Source organism: Phalaenopsis equestris, unplaced genomic scaffold (assembly GCF_001263595.1).
Source record: "Phalaenopsis equestris unplaced genomic scaffold, ASM126359v1 Scaffold214800, whole genome shotgun sequence".
In the NCBI taxonomy this organism is placed as follows: domain Eukaryota; kingdom Viridiplantae; phylum Streptophyta; class Magnoliopsida; order Asparagales; family Orchidaceae; genus Phalaenopsis; species Phalaenopsis equestris.
Window position 1 is genome coordinate 13,103 of NW_018233553.1, and position 19,297 is coordinate 32,399.

At 33.4% G+C, this 19,297-nt stretch overlaps 1 protein-coding gene across 1 annotated transcript in view; it reads right to left on the reverse strand.

Annotated features, from left to right (window-relative positions):
• The window catches only part of LOC110037081 (protein FLUORESCENT IN BLUE LIGHT, chloroplastic-like), a 44,570-nt gene that overhangs the window by 10,852 nt on the left and 14,421 nt on the right, over nucleotides 1-19,297 (reverse strand). The window contains exons 3-4 of the mRNA XM_020741658.1: nucleotides 10,701-10,851; nucleotides 6,145-6,462 (exon numbers count right to left, since the gene is read on the reverse strand). Coding sequence (XP_020597317.1) covers nucleotides 6,145-6,462; nucleotides 10,701-10,851 — 469 coding nt within the window. The remainder of the gene's footprint in view (nucleotides 1-6,144; nucleotides 6,463-10,700; nucleotides 10,852-19,297) is intronic.

Here is a 19,297-nt window from a genome sequence, read left to right on the forward strand (position 1 = left end):
GATAAGCAGCTTATCCTGAAACGCACAAGCTGCCCCAAACGGACCCTAAGACTTTCTTGAATAAATCCTTTCTTAAGTAAGTCCTCAACCTGTCTCTTTCATTCAATAAGGTTGGGGAGTTGTGAACCAAGGATTGAGTCAATGACGTGTTGATTGGACCTAAGGGGGGGGTAACCTATCAGGTAATTCATTAGGTGCAACATCACTAAATTCAGAAAGAAGAGTTGAGACCACAAAAGGTAAGTGAGTTTCATTAGATTCAAAGATTACTTCTTTCACATGCAATAAATGTAGGAGGGGCATATCAGAAAACTCTTTTTTACTATTCCAAATCCAACAATTTTTATTTTTAGAGTCGCTAGAGCAGGCGAGGTGTTGGAATCAAGATCAGAAATGGTAATGTTGTCCATAACAATAAGATTTGTCTATAATCATTAATTGGAGCTTAACACCTTTCTTAAGAGTGGGTTTAGGTTGTAGATCAGAATTAGTTTTATGAGGTGCTATGGTGGGTACATTTTCTAAAGGTTTGACAAGAATAAGCTTAATATTATTATTATTATGTTTAAAAACATAAGTATTTTCTTTATCATAGTGGCTTACATTCAAGTCATACAGCCAAGGTCTATCAAATAAGATGCGACCAATATCCATGGGAAGGACATCGCACCATATTTGATCTTCATAACTACCAATCTTTATAAAAATGAGACACCTAGTTGTGATGGTAGAGATGTATGATTGACCCAACAAACATGACAAGGTTAAGGATGTGGTTCAATCTTAAGACTTGCCCTAGTAATGACATGGGTTGAGATGGCATTCATTGTAATTCCTCCATCAATAACTAACCTACATCTTCTCTCATTACAAACAACATGCATACTGAAAATATTCTTTCTTCTCTAATCCTTAGTTTAATGTTTTGTAATAGTTAAGCATCTCATTACAATTATTGGAGGGTCATTAAATAATTATATGTCATCCTCAGAAAGAGATGTGTCATCATAAACTTCTTCCATGTCATCATCAATAGGATTTGCAATTTTGTCCATGAAAAGAATTTGGGTTTTACATTGTTTTGCATATGACCTTTTTGTGGCATTTAAAATACATGATATCTTTATTATTTCTTAAGCTCCCATCAATAAGAGTTTTAGGATGTTAGGTTTGACTACTATGATGAGTGGATCTAACAATAGGTTTATGTAAAGAAGTTTGGGTTTTTTCCTTTTAATTTTTAAAGAGAGGTGGATTTCCTTCTATTTTCTACTAACAAAGCATAATGGAAGGCCTCTTCTAGGGTATAGGTGTCAAATAAATCAACTTCATTTTTAATGTCCACCTTAAGACCAATGACAAATTTATTAGCCAATTGTCAATCATTGTCAATGTAGTCAATCCTGACAATCAGGTCTTCAAATGTGTTCAAGTATTCAGACACAGGAAAACTACCTTGTCTTAAAGTCAATAATTGCCCATATAATTTTTTATCATGATGTTTAGGACAATATTTAGTTCTTAACATCTCCTTCATTTAAATCAAAGTGAGAGTGTTCCTTCTTAACCTCCACTCCTTATCTAATGTATTATTCCACAAACTTTTGGTATGACCAGTCAAACTCATTTTGACAAACGCAACTTTTTTATAATCATTATGTCAACCAAAAAGATCATCCATTTGGATTAACCAATCTAAGAACTTATTAGGATCATGGGTTCCATCATAGGATGGTGCTTCAACTTTAATTATCCTAGAGAGGTCATTAAAGTCATCATTATTCCATAAAGATGATAGCTTCTACCTCCATTCCTAAGAATAAGTTGCCTTCTATGAATTTGGTCGTCTCTTAGCTCTAAGTATGAATCATTTTCTTTTAACGGTGTAAAATGAATTTGGGCAGACGGTGTAGCAAGGGGTTTAGTATTTTGAAGAAGACTTAGGACTATTTGCATCTGATCTTTTAAATCTTGCATTTAATTGTTAGTCCTTTCAAATAATTCTCTATTCTTAGTATCACTTTCATGAATCCTGAGATCTAACGAATCAACCATTTGAATTAAATTTTTAATTTGATCTTAAGAAACTAATTTCGATGCCATGATGCTTTTTTTTTTCTTGTGAAGAGAGATGAAAGGGAAAAGACTATAGATGAGAGAGAGCAAAAATAAAATATATATGCAAAATAAAGTGAATCTTCATCTACAAGAACTTTCAGGTGATAAGGGGGGTACAAATACCACTTACGTCCCAAGCTCTCATCAGGTAGTTTATACATTTTTGACAAAATCCTTTTTAGCCTCAAATACATTACCTTTTATACACAAACTCTCGTAAAAGAAATTTTAAATGCAATTTGTGTTGAATCTAAAACCTCAAGTCCTTGACATGGCAAAGTTCTTCAAATATAATGAGCAACTACTTTATCATAAAAAGTTAAAACAAAAAGTAAAGCAGAAAACTTAATATTTTGATCGCATCATGGTAAGGTTGTATTTCCTTTAAGTGGAGCACTCCCTTAACAAAGTTTTCAACCAAGAAAAAAAAGTTTAGGGATAGGTTCACACAAGGGATGTAAGTCAGGCTTTATAGTGGAGTTCACTAATTAGACTTCGTGCTTACACCATAGTTTTGCAAGAAATATACTAGATGTCCGAGCTATTAAAAGAAAATAAATCTATCATTAGAAGAAATTCACTAAGCTCTACCTTCTCTTGAAGTAACTCATAAGCTTGTAGAGACAAGTCCACCACAAAGAATTTCTTCTTCGATGTCCAGAAGCTCTAACCAAATCAGCTCCTTCCCAGATTCGTTTTGATACCAAATATGATAGAGGTGCATGGCCTTTTGATAAGATAAAGCACTAAAATTTGTTATTGATTGATTTTAAGTCTAAAAATGTGATGTGGAGGTTTTGGTATAATGTTAAAAGATTTAAGAGGGAATGACGGCTAAAATACCATTGCTAGTATGGATAACGCTGGTTTGAGCTTATTCGAAATATCTCTTTGGAAAAGTGGGTAAGTGGCTAGAAATTATTATTGATGGTTAACTTAGGATGTCTACTTATGATCTGGAGTAGATGGGTGGGTTTGGATGGGTTTATAATGGTGTCTAGAGTTAAGGGATAAGGCTGTATCTTAATATGCTCTTGATTGGTCAAGAACTATGAAGAGGAGTTTGGAATGGTTGTGAGGGTGGTTTGGTTATTGGTTTGTTGATATTATAAGAAACTTAGGATGTGGATGAAGGGTGGTGAAGAGTTTAAGAGTAAGTTTAATTGAGGATTAATGAATAACATAAAAGAAAAGCAAAGATAAATACCTAAGCTCACCAAAGAAAATAGAACACTTGAAGCCACAAAGCACCAAGCAACAAGAGAGAGTTCTCACTCAAATATTTCATTCAACAACTGATCCAAATAATTATATATCAACCCTATTTATAAAGATTAAAATGATAAAATTTCAATAAAAGGGGGAAGTACTTTTGAAGGGTGGTAGGTGGCTATTAATGAAGAAAAATGCTATGCCAGCAACCTTCCTAATTTTTTTTTTTTTTTTTGTGCGGCCATTAAAGCCTCAAAATTTGAAAATTCAAACATCTAGAAACTAAAATTAAAATTTAAATGATAAAATACAAATTCAAATATTTATTCTTGATATGGCTATTGTGATGGGCCTTGAATGTGCTCTTAATTAGGCACTTGACCTCATGCTTGGGCTCTTGTAAGTGAACCTTTGGCTTCATTTTGATGATGTGTTGCATCACCAGTGTTTGTTGGTCTTTATGACTTTTAATGAGATGTTTGTAGATGATGATAGTATAGTGCTTTGAACTTCTTTGACGTTTCTTTTGCATTTCCTTCTGAGTTGTGGTTACTCAATTTTTGGGATTATGTCGCCCCAACATATGGGTTGTCGTTCTCCAATTTCAAAGGTGCATATTGTTGTCAACCTCTAAACTTCTGCCTTTTGAGGCTCTTTGGCTTCTCAAGCATGCGAAAGTCAGTAATCAAAGTAAGCACATGCACATTATATAAAAAAAGAATTGTGTAACTTTTGAGGCCCGTGAATTTTGAGGTTTGTGCCCTCATAGGCTTGTATTTTTTTAGGCTTGTATTTTTTGAGACTTATGTCTTCTAGGAGTTTGAAATGCGTTGATATCTTCTGAAACTCGTAGCCTTCTGATGGTTTTGATGTACATGTGTATTCTATGGACTTCGATGTATCTGTACCTTCTCAGACTTGTGGCCTTATGAGTTCTTAGATGCACCTGTGCCTTCTGAGTTCTTAGATGTATCTATAACTTTTGAGACTTTTATCCTTCTGAGTTCTTTGATTAGAGACTCTGTCAACCACTTGCTCTTGTGGAGTCTTTCTAATTAGGATCATATCCACTACTAGCTTCCCATCGAGACTTGCCTCTTGAGATTGTCTTCCAGTGGTACCGTATCTTCCAGATGCAGCTTCTCATCGAATCTTACCTCTTGGGCTCGACTTCCACAGTACCGTATCTTCCAATAGAGTTTTACCTCCTGAGCTCGACTTCTAGGGACACGGTAGTTTCTCATCGAGACTTGCCTTCCAAGCTTGTCTTCAATGAACATATTTGCTTTCCATTGAGCCTTGTCTCTTGGCAAGACTTCCAGGGTATCGTATCTTCTCATCGAGTCTTGCCACTTGGTCTTGACTTTCAGGGGTATCGTATCTTCCCATCGAGAATTGCCTCTTGGGCTCGACTTTCAAGGGCACGGTTGTTTTCTATCAAAACTTTCCTCCCGGGCTTGTCTTCTAGGAGCACTGTAGCTTCCCATCAAGTTTGTCTTCTAGGCTCCACTTCCAAGGGTATGGTATCTTCGTATCGAGTCTTGTCTCTTGGGCTCAACTTCCATAGGTACGGTAGCTTCCAATCGAGACTTACCTCCTGGGCATGTCTTCTAGGAGTATCGTTGCTTCTCATCGATTCTTACAACCTGAGCTCAACTTTTAGGGGTATGATATATTCCCATCGAGTCTTGCTTCTTAGCATCGACTTTCAGAGGTATCATATCTTCCATCGAGACCTGCCTCTTGGGCTCAACTTTCAAAGGTATGATATCTTCTCATCGAGTCTTCCCTCTTGGACTCGACCTTCAGGGGTATTGATGAATAACTTATCTGTCGCTTGCCCTCAAGGGGACTTTCCACACAAAATCTTTTGTGAAAGAATAAGAAAATTTCACTGAAAGACAGTTTAAAGCAATATAAAAAATCTCAAAAATAGAAATGAAATGGTTACCTACCTGTTTGGTGGATTAGAAAGAGTTAAATGAATACTTATAGTATTATGAAAACTTATAGTATATTTTTAAACAATAACAACCTTTAATGGATATTGTAACAAAGATAAATAAAAATAAGCACAAACTGTTGTTTTATTGTTCTCTTTTCACTGTTCACAATATTTTACTGATTACTGTAACTTTTACAAAATATTTTAAAATAAAATTTATTGTAATTTAAAAATATTTTTTCCACCGAGTAGTATAACTCACACCTTCAGTTGTTGATATTTTATAGAAAAACGAGAGTACATATACAAACACTAAGGACCTCAGATTGATAGGTATTACACTTCAATTTTTTTGTTTTTTCATATGTAAAAATTTAAGTATGAATAAATTATTGTAAATTAAAGTTTTATGACATAGAATGGCTATTTTATGTTTTGAATCATTTTATCTATGAAATTAAATTGTTAGATAGTTTTCCTCTTTCTGACAGTCAGTTCTCGCCTCGATAATCTAACTCTTAGGTCGGGTCCTGACAAACACTCAAATCTTTTTTATCACATCAAAATATCGCTATTATTAACTTTAGAAAGTGAAATGCACCTTTTCAAAGCACATGTAAAATGCTATAAATACAAAAATGAAAGTTTATATGTTAGATGTGTAAATACAAAAAAAATGTGGTATGTATGTAAATTTTCCCATAAAATTGTCAATCATGTAATGCTTGTCCTCATGAAAAATCCCATGATGTTTATAGATGTGGAACAATTCAAAACTTGGAAGGGAAATGAAATTTAGCTCTGGTGAATAGATGATAGATGACATTGTCAAAAGAAGAAGAGCAATGAATGGGAAACAGAAACCATACCAAGACCTCTTGCAGCCTTCTTCTCTTCAACATGATCCCCCAATGCCTCTGAAAGCTCTAGAGCAGTCTTAAACTCCAGAAATGCCCTCTCAAGCTCATGATTCCGCAAATAATTTTTCCCTAATCTCAATTTTTTAATTAAATCTTCTTTTTTAGGGTCAACAACAACTTCTGATTCAGCTATCCTGCCAACTGGTGCATAGCTCAGCTTAGGAGCATAAGATTCTATTTTGGCTTGTCTTCTAAGTGCTGCATTGATCTGACGTAGCTGATCATTCAACCGCTTCAGCTCACCCCTCCTTTGTCGTGCAAGCAAACCTTCAAAATTATTTTCGGTTAAGTATAACAAGAAGGCACACATACTGATGCTTTAAAGTGTTCAGCAATAACTTACAGTTCTATATTTAAATAAAAAGAAACTTATTTTTTCTGATTTGGCACTTATTACAATTTTTTAAGTGTTCGGGTGGTGTTTCAAGTTGAGATTTTATATTATTATTCAATCTTTAAGGCATTGTAGATATTATCTGCTTCTTAGGTAGTCCATTTTAAATAATGATCAACATACATCAAAATTTATTAACTAACACAAACAAATTAAATCAAACGCGTGCCAAATGGGTTGGATTTTTACAAGATTATTCCGCTGTCCTAAATCATAAGCTGTTATGAAAAATAAAGCAACAAAAGCTTTTACCTAGAGCGTCCCTTGTGATCACTACACTTAAACTTTAAATCCCTGGCTTTGATAGACTTAAAGATGATTGTCGCATCTTGATTTTCATGTTATTTTTAAAGACCATAAGAACAAATTTTTCTCGTTTTTGAATGATTTTGTTATCATTGATAGATATTTTTATGATGGTAGATGTTTCCAACGGTAGATATTTCCTTAGAACTTGTCTGAGAGATTTGTTAATTGGTGAATTACTTTCTAGTCGTATTGTAGGGCATTTAAGGAAATATATTTTTTATCGACCATCAATCAAAATAAATGTTAGTAAATTTTTTTATCAATGTCTAAACAACAGGTAGACCAAATTCAACAAACAAAGATTGGGCCAATACACAACACTTCCTGTTTCCTATAGGCCTTGGGAGGACTTATCCATGGATTTCATTATAGAATTTTCCATATCAACTCGAGGCTATAGAAGCATTTTTAGGGTGATTGATTAATTTTCTAAAAATGGCTCCTTTTCTTCCTTATCATAAGGCTAATGATGAATCTCACATTGCAAAACTATTCTCTAGGTAATTTACCAAGTTACACAATCCACCATTCACTAATGTGCTCAACAAGAGTGTATGATCGTATCTAATTTTTCAAAAACCTTATGTTTATTGTTACATAAAAAATAAGTTTTCATTTACTTTTCACCCACAAACAGATGATCAATTGTGGTTGACAACATGATCTTAAGAAATTTATTGAGTAGAAGATAAAAACATAGATACCTAGGATTCACATCTTCTCACTTATGAATATGCATATATTATCATTGTTTCTAAAGAAACACATAAAGCATCTTCTGAAATTATGTATAGTAATAATCCCAAGTGCTCCATAATCTTGCATAAGTTCTATCTCATGCATATTTTAATCCAGCATTTACATTTGTAAATTATTTTTCTGGTTTACATGAATCTAATAGAAAGCAATTTGAAATTAGCAACTAAAAATATGTTGAAGCAATTAATCACAAGAGATCTCATAGGCGATATAATGAATAAAAATAATTTTTTTATGCGTTTGACCCAACTTTTTAAAATTGCCATTTGATATGATTTATAGGTTACTTTTAGTATAGAAGATGCTATATCTTAAAATGCTATTAAGCAGCCAAGAATTAGGAGACAAATTATATTGCAGGTGAGCTTGAAGATAAGTTGATTGTGGTCTCAAAAGCTATCTCACTGAAGGTGGATTCTATCAATACCTATAAGCCACTTATTTATACAACTGCAAAACATGGAAGGATCACTCAGCTATTGATGACCTTTGGTTGCCATAAATTAGTCAGAAAAGCTTGCCCCAAATTTGCAGGATGGATACATAGCTTTAACTCTTCTAAGAACAATTCTTCTAATGCAGGACAGTTTTATCACAAATCAATCAACAAATCCATGGCTACTATCACATATTGATTCTTTTAAATTTTGCTATTTTTATGTTATTTTACATTTAAACCCAAGAAGAATGTCATTTGCAACATAAGAATATCAAATATGAAAAATATAATATCAGCTAGAATTTTGATCAAAGTGGCATCCACAATGCAACATCATCCAAGTATATCCACAGAGTCATATCACCATTGCCATCTTACCTTGTCAAATCATCAAAGTTCAAGCCAAAAGAAGCATGGAAAACTTTCTTTCAAAATTTTTAAAGTATTGTTCCAACTCCACCAACTTTATTCAATAGAATTAAATGATGGAACTTATAAAGTCAAAAATAATAGCTCACGTGTATTTATTATAAGTTGACTGCTATTAAGTTTTCATATCTTCTCCTTATGTATCATGCTAATATAAGTAAAACAAAAATATAGAGTAGTTTTATCCTTCTTCTAAGGAAAAGCCATGCTGCTAAACCCTAATCCTTCGTTTGGTGATTTTAGATATCCCTCTTTGATGAGAAGTTTAATACTTATTATTTTTATTTTTTTTCCATGATTTCTTTCCATAAATTTCTCATTTATAAATGTCCTTTGAATACTTCGGAGCTTCTCTTTAAGCTTTCACATTCCTACAAGTTATTTACAAAATATCTAAGCCACCCAAAATTTGTTCAAACTCAACCAAACAACATTCCTTTCAATCTTTACATCAGAACCTCCACATAAATATTCAGAATAAATCCCTTTTTATAATGTCCTTAACTTCCTAAAAAAATACTCGTGCCCATCATACCTCGACAAATAAACCCCTCTTAAGCTCCACATAAAATTAGCTACCAAAAAATCAACACAAATCTTACTATGCCTTGCTAGATCATAGCTATATTTGGATATCCACCTTCTAAAAACCTTTCAAACCCAAACACTTCCATCGATTTCCCATGCATCCCCTCACACCAAATAAAATGACTTCCATAAAACTCCACCTCAAACGTTAGCATAGCCATTGCATGAATTTTTTTAAGCAACGCATTGATGAAGATGGCTAACAACATAGTCATGATCATCATAGTCAAAATGTATAGTAAGATACCTAGTCTAGCGAACAGAAATACTTAGAATTAGACGATGGGAGACACAAAGCCAAAAAAAAAAAAAATAGCACACAAGTATTTATTGTAAGTTGAGTGCCATTAATTTGTCTTATCTTCTCCTTATGTGTAATGCTTATATAAGTAATACAAAAATTTAGAGAAGACTTATCATTCTCCCAAGGAAAAGCTAAGCTGCTAAACCCTAATCCTTTGTGTGGTGATTTTAGATATCCCTCTTTGATAAGAAGCTTAATGCTTATTATTTTAATTTTTTTCTATGATTCATTTCCCTAAATTTCTCATTTATATATGTCCTTTGAATGCTTTGGAGCTTCTTTTAAGCTTTCACATCCCTGCAACGAGTTATTTACAAAATAGCTAAGCCACCCAAAATTTGTCCAAACTCAGCGAGCCAACATTCCTTTCACTCTCTACATCAAAACCTCCACATAAATATTCTAAATAACTCTAAATCCTTATTCATAACGTCCTTAACTTCCTAAAGAATACTTAACACCGATCATACCTTAACAAATAAACCCCCTCTTAAGCTCCACATAAAATCAGCGACCAAAAAATCAACATAAACCTCACCATCCCTTTCTAGATCATAGCTATATTTGGATATCCACCTTCTAAAAACCTTTCAAACACAAACACTTCCATCGAGTTCCCATGCATCCCCTCACAGCAAATAAAATTAAATATCATTAAACTCCACCTCAAACGTTAGAATAGTCATTGCATCAATTTTTTTTTTAAGCAGCACATTGATGAAGATAGCTAACAACATTGTCATGATCATCATAGTCAAAATGCATAGTAAGATACCTAATCTAGCGAAGAGAAATACTAGAATAAAAAAGTCATTAGAATATTTGGTTTATTAATCACAGTATTCTTTAGGTTATGAGGTGTGAAGAGAGTTATTCAAACAACAGTCAAAAACATATCAGCCAAATGACCAAGTCACCTTGACAAAATTTTAACTTTTAACAACTTTCCAAAAATTGGCTACTTTCTTATAAAAGGCTCCCTAGATCATGGTTACAAGCAACTGACTCAATCTCTATTTGTGTTGACCAATGTGGTATGCCAACCCTTTATCAATTCAATAACACATCTTAAATGAAGGTATTGAAAAATGATTTAACTGTTATTTGTACCTTTCAAGTATATTTATTGTAAAATTACATTGTAGGCATCAATAAAAGCCAATCAATCATTATAAATTAATAATCAATAAATTCAAAGAAATTCTAAGAACAAATACTATAAAACCAAACAACTAATTCTACACAACCAATAATTCAAGTAAAACAAGATAAAAAACACTCACCACCAACAGTAGCCCCAATAAGGGCTATTATGAACAGAAAAGGCATGTTGAAAAAAGAGTTTTCAGTCTTGCATGTCTCCGCAAGCACATTAGGAGGTAAAATGAACATCAAGACTTGCACAACAACTAATGCTTTTGCACTAGTCAATACCTGCATATTGAAATTTCATAAAATTTGATCTTGATAAAAATGCCATTAAAAAATCTCATATGCATTAAAGAAAATAAACAGAGACAAAAAAGTTTGAAGCCGAACTTCCATAAGATATTAAAGCTCCATTACAATTAAAAAAATTAGCACAACTCAGTCTAAAATCACAAGCCGTCGCCATATAAATGAGAAAATATGTTGCATCATTGACTATTATTCCAGCTAAAACTATAATTTGGGAGTGCTTGTTGGGATGATGAGAATTGTGCTCTTCCATTACTTGATAATTGGCATCGCATAACACCTCGTCGACACCATGATTCACCTCCTCATTCAAAGGGTGACAAGATCTGCCCTTTCCACAATCAATGTAGGGATGTGCCTCCTTGACGAACAATGCCGAGATTCACGACTTGCACACCAAACTCTTTCCTCGTCAAACTCTAGCAAAAAGAAATTTAGCTCCCAAACGGGAATCACATCACCACAAACTGAGTTTGTCTTCTCTCCACGCGATTTCGATAACCCGACTACCAACAACTTCTCTCCTCAATCCAACATAGGGATGAATTCATTGGTCGCACTTTTGAAATTGGCGGGCTAATTGAGCTCATCACCTCAGGATTAGTTTCCTTGATTAAGTTGGGTAATAACGCTATGGCTTTAAAACTCTTTTCAATAACCCTGATGTTCTGAAATTAGCTTTATGCAAGATGGTTTACTAACTTCTGCATTCTCAAGATATGAGATTTAATTTCTTGCAAAGAATTTGATTTGCCTTAAGTAGGTAAATCCATAAATTTGTGTTGTTCAAATACAATAGACAAAATAAAGTTTTTCCCTAGTTTGAAATTGAATGGTTCAGACTTTATTGGCCTTATAAATAGCAAATATATTTTCATTAGGGTTGAAAGCGAGGAAAATTATATGAAGATCTCCTCTAATTATTTTATTTATTCTTGACTTTCCTTGTGAGTTCCAGTGAACCACTAGGTTCAGCCCTAAGAGAGAATGTCATATCTTGTCGGTGTGAATTATTTTTTTCAAAACTAAGTTCATTTTATGGATCATCATACTTTATTTTCATTTGCATCACTTCTTAAGTTTCCATGCATTCCATTACTACTAAAGTTACTGGGCCTTCAATGGTTAGTGATTCGGTGGAAAATGGATATTCTGCCAAGTTTTTCTCAAAAAATTTCATTTCATACATACGATATTCTTAAGCAAATGATTATAAAGAATTTACAAAGTTACTGTTCGTGTTCCTTTAAACATAGGAATAATTCTAACTCTTGTTTTTGTGGCTCATCCATAACTTGAGCAACTTCATTCAAAAACCCCTTATATGCTAATAAAAATGTAGAAAACAAGGGAATGCATCCTAATACTCGTCCAAACTTTTGTAAAGTGAATATCGATAAAGTACATTATTTTTTTTTGCCTAATTATTAGACGTGCCTTGTTAATGAGATCCATGCTATGGGTTTAACACCTAATGTTGATTCTAATATGCCTTCTTTGATACTTATCCAAACTTTGCCATACACAGAGTCAGATCATTTAAATAGTGATTCATCTATCTCATATAAGGTTTCCATTAATCCTAATATTGAGATGGATTTTACTAATATAGATGCCCCCTTGGCTAGATATTCCTTCATATTTCTCATATTGTTCTTAGTAAGGATCGTGATTAAAAAGGTGTAACCTGCAACTTGAAAGATGATCATTTCACCTTCGAACTCATCTCGATGATCAAGTGAGAAGATGCAAGCATAGTGTACCTGAGACTCATCCCTTTATCAATCCATTAGAAAAAAAAAAAGAAATGGGAAGTTGGGTATGTCCGATTCTTCTACTTGATTCATGAGGCCATAAGCTAGATCTTTGTCTTCCGAGAGATTAGGATTCTTATTTTAAACGTGCAAGGTGTCTAAGGTGTCCTCTTGGTCTCGTATCAAAAAGCTCTTATTAATCCACAAAATTTAGCTCCTTATAATTATTAAACCAATGATATTTGTTAATAAAATCAACAACTTAAGATATAAATTTGGTTTTTTTGGGCCCTTTCTAGACTCACCAATAAGATCTAATCGCTTTGGAATAGTAGTTTTAATTATGACTTAATATCTATAAGTAACCATTTTTTAAATGTATCAATTACATTTAAATGTAAATATACTTTGATTATGGCTATCTACGCTAGTTTTTTCCATCATATTCATAAAGACCGTTAGTTAGTACATGGAGAATTCAACACACTTGCCAATGTGCTATTTACCTCAACTTGAATGAGGTTGACAAACTCTCCCTTTATGTCAAACCTTGGTTTTTAAGATTCCTCCTAAGACTAGGATCTTCCTATAGATTCTTTTAATGGTTTCCTAATAACCTCGACATTGGCAAAAGCTTAAAAACCTAAATAAAATAAAACTATAAAAAAAAAACTCAAAGCCCAGAATGCACCCCATTGGAACCTTTGACTTACCTAACACTAAGTCTATCTCATAGGATCTCTGTGACTTTGAAGAACCCCAATCGGTCTCTACCTTATGTTATAAGGTTCTAAAGAAAACTGCAAGTTTATTTAAATCTAAAGATAACTTTTGGGGAAGACAAAATCCAAATTCAACACTAAAACCCAAGATACCTTAGATCATTTTTTGAGACCTTGGATCGCATAGACTAGATTGAATCTAGTCTAACCCGACAATATCCAGAACTGTTATGAAACACCAAATTCTGAGAAATCAGGTGAAAATTTTAGTCATTTTGATTATCCTAATTTTCACACTCCCTGAAATTTGACCAAGCTTTTATAAAATTCTCCAAGTTGAATCGATTGATTTAATATATAATACTTTGCATGAATTTTTAATGTTTAGGGAGATAAATTTTTGAAATATAAGCTTAAATAAATCCTTATCACCCTAATTAATTCTCTCTAAATTCCTGCATTATAGAAATGGATTTTCATCGCACTTATGTACGCATGCAACGGTCTAAGGAATTAATGGCTAGAAATCTTTCATTTTTTCTCCTCCCCCGAATTCACTTTTTAGATCTGAAGGGTACGCAATCCCGTCACTATAAGAGGATCGTGATTTGGGCGAACGACAGAGATCCGCAATTTGTGATTTAGGTTTTTGGGAAAAAATCGGTAAGAAGAAAACTCATTTTTATTATATTTTAGATATTCCGCTTCTTCCTTACAATCTGTTTTGGCATTTTACTGTGACCTGAAACATTCCTTTTGTTTCCGACCACTATAAAGAAAGTAGATATAAGAGATGAGTAAAGAGAATGGAGGAAGAAAAGATTGGAGAGAACAAGAAGAAATCGGCAATCGATAAGAAGAAAACTCATTTTTATGATATTTTAGATATTCCTCTTCTTCCTTACAATTTGTTTTGGCATTTTGTTGTGATCTGAAGCATTCCTTTTGTTTCTGGCCACTACAAAGAAAGTAGAGGTAAGAGTAAAGAGAATGGAGGAAGAAAAGATTGGAGAGAATAGGAAGAAATCAGGGGGGGGGTGTTAATTCATGCGTTTGAGATAAGTTTTGGGCAAGCATGTTATGATTGGGGTTGAATTAAGGTTTAAGCCAGATATTCATGAAATTCTAATTAATGATTCCATGTTATTTGTACAAGGCAATGAGCTCAATGAGAGGTCATGAAACTCGTTATAGGACTGCTCTGTCGATTCAGGTGAAATAATTTTGTGCTAAATTAAAAATAATCTCTCTAGAATTTTGATATAATTTCTTGTGACGTATGAATGCATTTAAATTTTCTTCATGTTATTGAATATTTGTAAATGTACATGAATGCTTGCTTGAACTAAAACTAATGATAGTTATGATTTTTTCTATTTAATACTACGATGAGCATATTTATGAAATCTTTACTTGCATGTATTCGTATCTTGTTGATTATGCATATGATTATGAATTGCCTATGATTAACTTGTTACATTACAAGAATTATGACTATAGGAATGTCACAAGGGTTGTAATATATAGGCTATTACATAAATGCTGGTAAATACGGATGATAGGGAGTGATGAGATTCCCAACTTCCGTTAGAGACGAAGACAAAATTTTTAACTTAAAACTTGTAACCCCTTGATTTTTTATAAGGCTTTATGGTGTCATAATAAGATGCAAGGTGCAAAAAGTGGCAATTTAGTTACAAGTTGGCTAACATTATATTAAGGACAAGAAGTTTGTCTTTTATCTTCTATATTTTGATTTTTCATTTTTTTTGTCTTTTCAAAGTAGCAGGACCTCGGTTTGATTCCCTGAGAGGCAAGGTACGTAGGCATCACTTTTGTCTACATGAATAGGGTAAACCCATTTGCCTAAATTAACAACTTATGGTGTTCAGCTTTTCATGTAAACTTTAAACCTTAAAAAAACTGTAAACTATATTTTGTACTAATTTTCTAATTAATCATATGAATCAAAATTAGCTCTCCATATCCTTCATGTGCTATTAAATTCTAGACCTATAAGCAAACAAATCAAGATTGACGTGGAAACTTTGATTATGTGAATGCACCGCCAAAAAACCGGGTTTGGATTTTCACACATAGATTGACCAACCCATAATAGTCAAATTATAGTAGAACGTTGTAATAGCTTCAATACCCAAACCATGGAAAGTTCAGAAGTATGTTATATTTAAAATATCTACTGACTAGGTTCTTGTTGTTATCACGACCCGACCCAGGGTTTAGAATTAACCAAAAAGGAAACAAACGATCGGACGGTGGAAATCAAATCCCTGTTATTCTAATTCTATTATGAACAATTTAAAATTCAAATAATATATAAAATAACCACTAAAGAAAATAATTAAAATTAACAAGTAGAAATTTGTACATTTTCGTTTGTGTTTCTCTTCTCTATATATATTTGCTCTTCTTCTATTCATCTTATTTAAATGTTTAGAACCAAAAATATTATTAAAGCAACATAATGAGTTATCTAAAAATAACACAAGAGTAATTGCATTTTTAAACTGCAGTAACCCAAGGAAATGAATTCAATATGCATGTTGGTCTATAAAAAATCTTATAACATACTAACCTTTCATATTTATTTATAAGCAATCTGATATATGTTAATGCATGCATCAATGACCTTTTCCTAAATGAACAAACACTAATTTTCTATATGCATTTATTGTAGTTTTTACTTTTACTTTAGAATTTAGATATATTTCTATCTCTGTGAGGATCATCGTCAACAAACTTAACACATCCTTGGCCGATATTGCCCTGTCGGCTCCCGTCGGCACATCACTTAGCGCTATACACATGGCAATTGTCTAAGAGAAAAAGGCCCTTATCTGCCCCTGATCGATATTATTCTGTTGGCACACCAAATAGTAATGTAAACATTACATTTGTCCGGGGAGGTAAGCTCTGATCTAATTGCCCCTGACCGATATTATCCCGTCGGCACAGTGGCTAGTGATCTAGCTATCACAAATGTCTGAGGTGGTGGAGAAACTCTATGCATGCGGATACACTGGGGTCTCTGTTTGTACCGTTGGGGGTGAATCATCCTCTGAACATACATGTAGAAGCATTCATATAAGTTATTTTATTCTTCATAACATACAATATGCTTAGATATCTTTATGTATCTACTAGCATGCATACTTACTTTTACTCTATTGTACAACTATTCATCAGACATAACACTTATATAATGCATACCTCGTATCTCAATCATATATTTTTCTATCATGTTTATCATGCATATATGTTCGTATCATATCTTTCATATCACATGTATCATGCATATCATACATCTCATATATATATTTCCTGCATATCTTATATATCTTTTATGGCATGCATATATTTTTTTATCAACCAATATGAAGAATCTAACTAAACTAGAGCATACATAAAAGCAAACATACATTCAAACATACATTTTGAAATAAAGACAATTACGGAAATTTATAAATATAAGTACTCACCTTAGTTGCCACACTAAAATATTAATCTTCGGTAACTAGCTGGACATTGTAGCAACTATTATATAGAGCTTAATAACATAAAAAACAAAATGTTAAGCTTTAAGATTAAATTAATTTCTGTAAATCGAATTATTCTTACTAAATTAGCGTGTAATTATTTTACCTGAAATTTATGAAGTTGTCCTATAAAAATCTTTTACACGCTTGCCTTAAACTTCCCACCTCAGAAAAACAACCTGGAATCTGTAAAGATATTAGCATTTTATACATTTTTTGCTCAATCAAACCCAAAAAGTAACATTCTAACCTCAAAATAGGCTTCTCAGCACAAAACCAACTTTTTGAAGCTGCTAAATTTACTTTTTATCACCTCCAACAACACATCTTCTACCTCTTCTACGCTGATATCGTGCTCGAACCTTATAGAAGCTTGCAAAAAGACTTTCGACGCTTCCGACACGCAATAGACGCCTCCGACCCGCAATAGACGCCTCTGACAGCTACCGGAAAGGAAAAATGCATGAAAACGAGGCAAAATTCAAAACCGAAGAGTGAAGGAAATGAAAGTTTGGAATGGCGAGAGAAAGGGATTCGTGCTTACGAAAATTAACCCGAAGCCCTGAAGTACAAGTCGCGGCACCCAAGGGGGTCGCTTGCCTCCCTATTAGTTTGCAGCCCTTGCAGTGTAGCAAAGGTCGCAGCTCCCAACTTCTACCGTGCATGAACCGAACAGGGAGAAAGGAGATCGTGAGAAGAAAATAGGGAGAGCAGAAGGGATTTTGGGAGAAAAGTAAGGAAAATCAAAGCTCGAGACTCCTATTCGACCGAACGAAGAAATAAAATGGAGTTAGGTCAATAGGCTACAGTGCACAAGCGGGATTAGTATTATTTAATTAATTAATTTAATAAAACTTATAACTTCCAAATTCATATTTCTCAATTCGATCATAATTTACATACAGTGATTCATATCAAATTACTAGATTTAACACGTTGAATTTTATAAATTTGTTTCAATTTAAATCTGAGATATCTAAAATTTTGGGTATATTTTAGGTCTTCAAAATTTTAACCGATTTCTCAAAATGAATTATTATAATCTCACCTCCTTATAAAATTTCGTCCTCGAAATTCATGAGCTCCACATAAACTGTGAATATATACATTATGGAGATGAAACAAAAAGTGATAAAGAAAAATTGTTTCTTGTCAAATGATAATTGAAACATATCATTCTATGCATCAGAATCAGTGGAAACATGCTCATCAGGCTCTTCATGGGTTAAGGAATAAACTCTTAGACAAATGAATTGACTTGGTTACTTCCTACGAGTCACAGGTAGAGCCTTCCTGACAATTCCTCTAAACTAGATTTCTTCCTGGGTAAGAATCTGATGTAGATATTTGAACGACATTATGATAGTTTCTCCTTTGATGTCCAAGCTATATGCATAAATAACATACATTTAACACAAACTTTCACCACAATGTTGCTTTCCACACTTAACACAGGGTTGTATAGTGCTACCGCCAGTCTGGCTAACAACTTCACCAGCGTAGGACTTTAATTTCTTCCCAATGGACTCTCCTTCTCCTAAATGAAACGTTGGTGTCACTTCTTCCTAACTCTTCCTCTTATGCATGTCTCTACGCTTCTGAATTGTTGGAAATCAACCTCCACACGCCTAGCCCTTTCCACTAGTACTGAATAATAGTCTTCAATCCCAAGTGGTACTAGTGGTTGTCTGATCAAATCCTTCAATTCAAAAAGAAATCTATGACATTTCTCCCCTGCATTAGGAATCAACTGGGGTGCATACCTCGATAACATAGTGAACTCCACTTCGTATTGCATAATCAATGTATCTCCTTGTACCAACCTAATGAATTTATCTTGCATCTGTCTTCTAGCTAATAGTAGTACAAACTAATCTTTGAAGGTTTTCGCAAACTCGTCCCACTGCACCACGTGATTGGTTCTATCAACGAACTTCTCCTGCATTGTCCATGCCAACATCTTTCAGCTTCCTCCTCAAAAGCAAAAGTGGCTAAGATAACTCTCCTCTCTGGGGGACAAGACATGCCATCTATGATTTTCTCAACTCTCAATAGCCAATTTTCTGATTCCAATGACCCTCCTGCACTAGAAAATAAATGTTGTCTCATATCTTGAAAGAGCTTCAAATACTTATCCATTGGTGCTCCACTGATACTAGCTTGAGATTGAGAATTTTTAATCAACTAAGTCACAGCCTTCATCATATCAAAGAATGCATCAGCATTGATTATGTCATTCTGAGGTACAACAGATTCTACATTCTCATATCTAATCTCTTCCTTCAGATCATCCATAACTCTGAAATAACAACTATATAATTTAATTAGACAACCAAAATTTTTAATTTATATTATTTATAACTTAATACTATTATTCTATTAGCTTTTA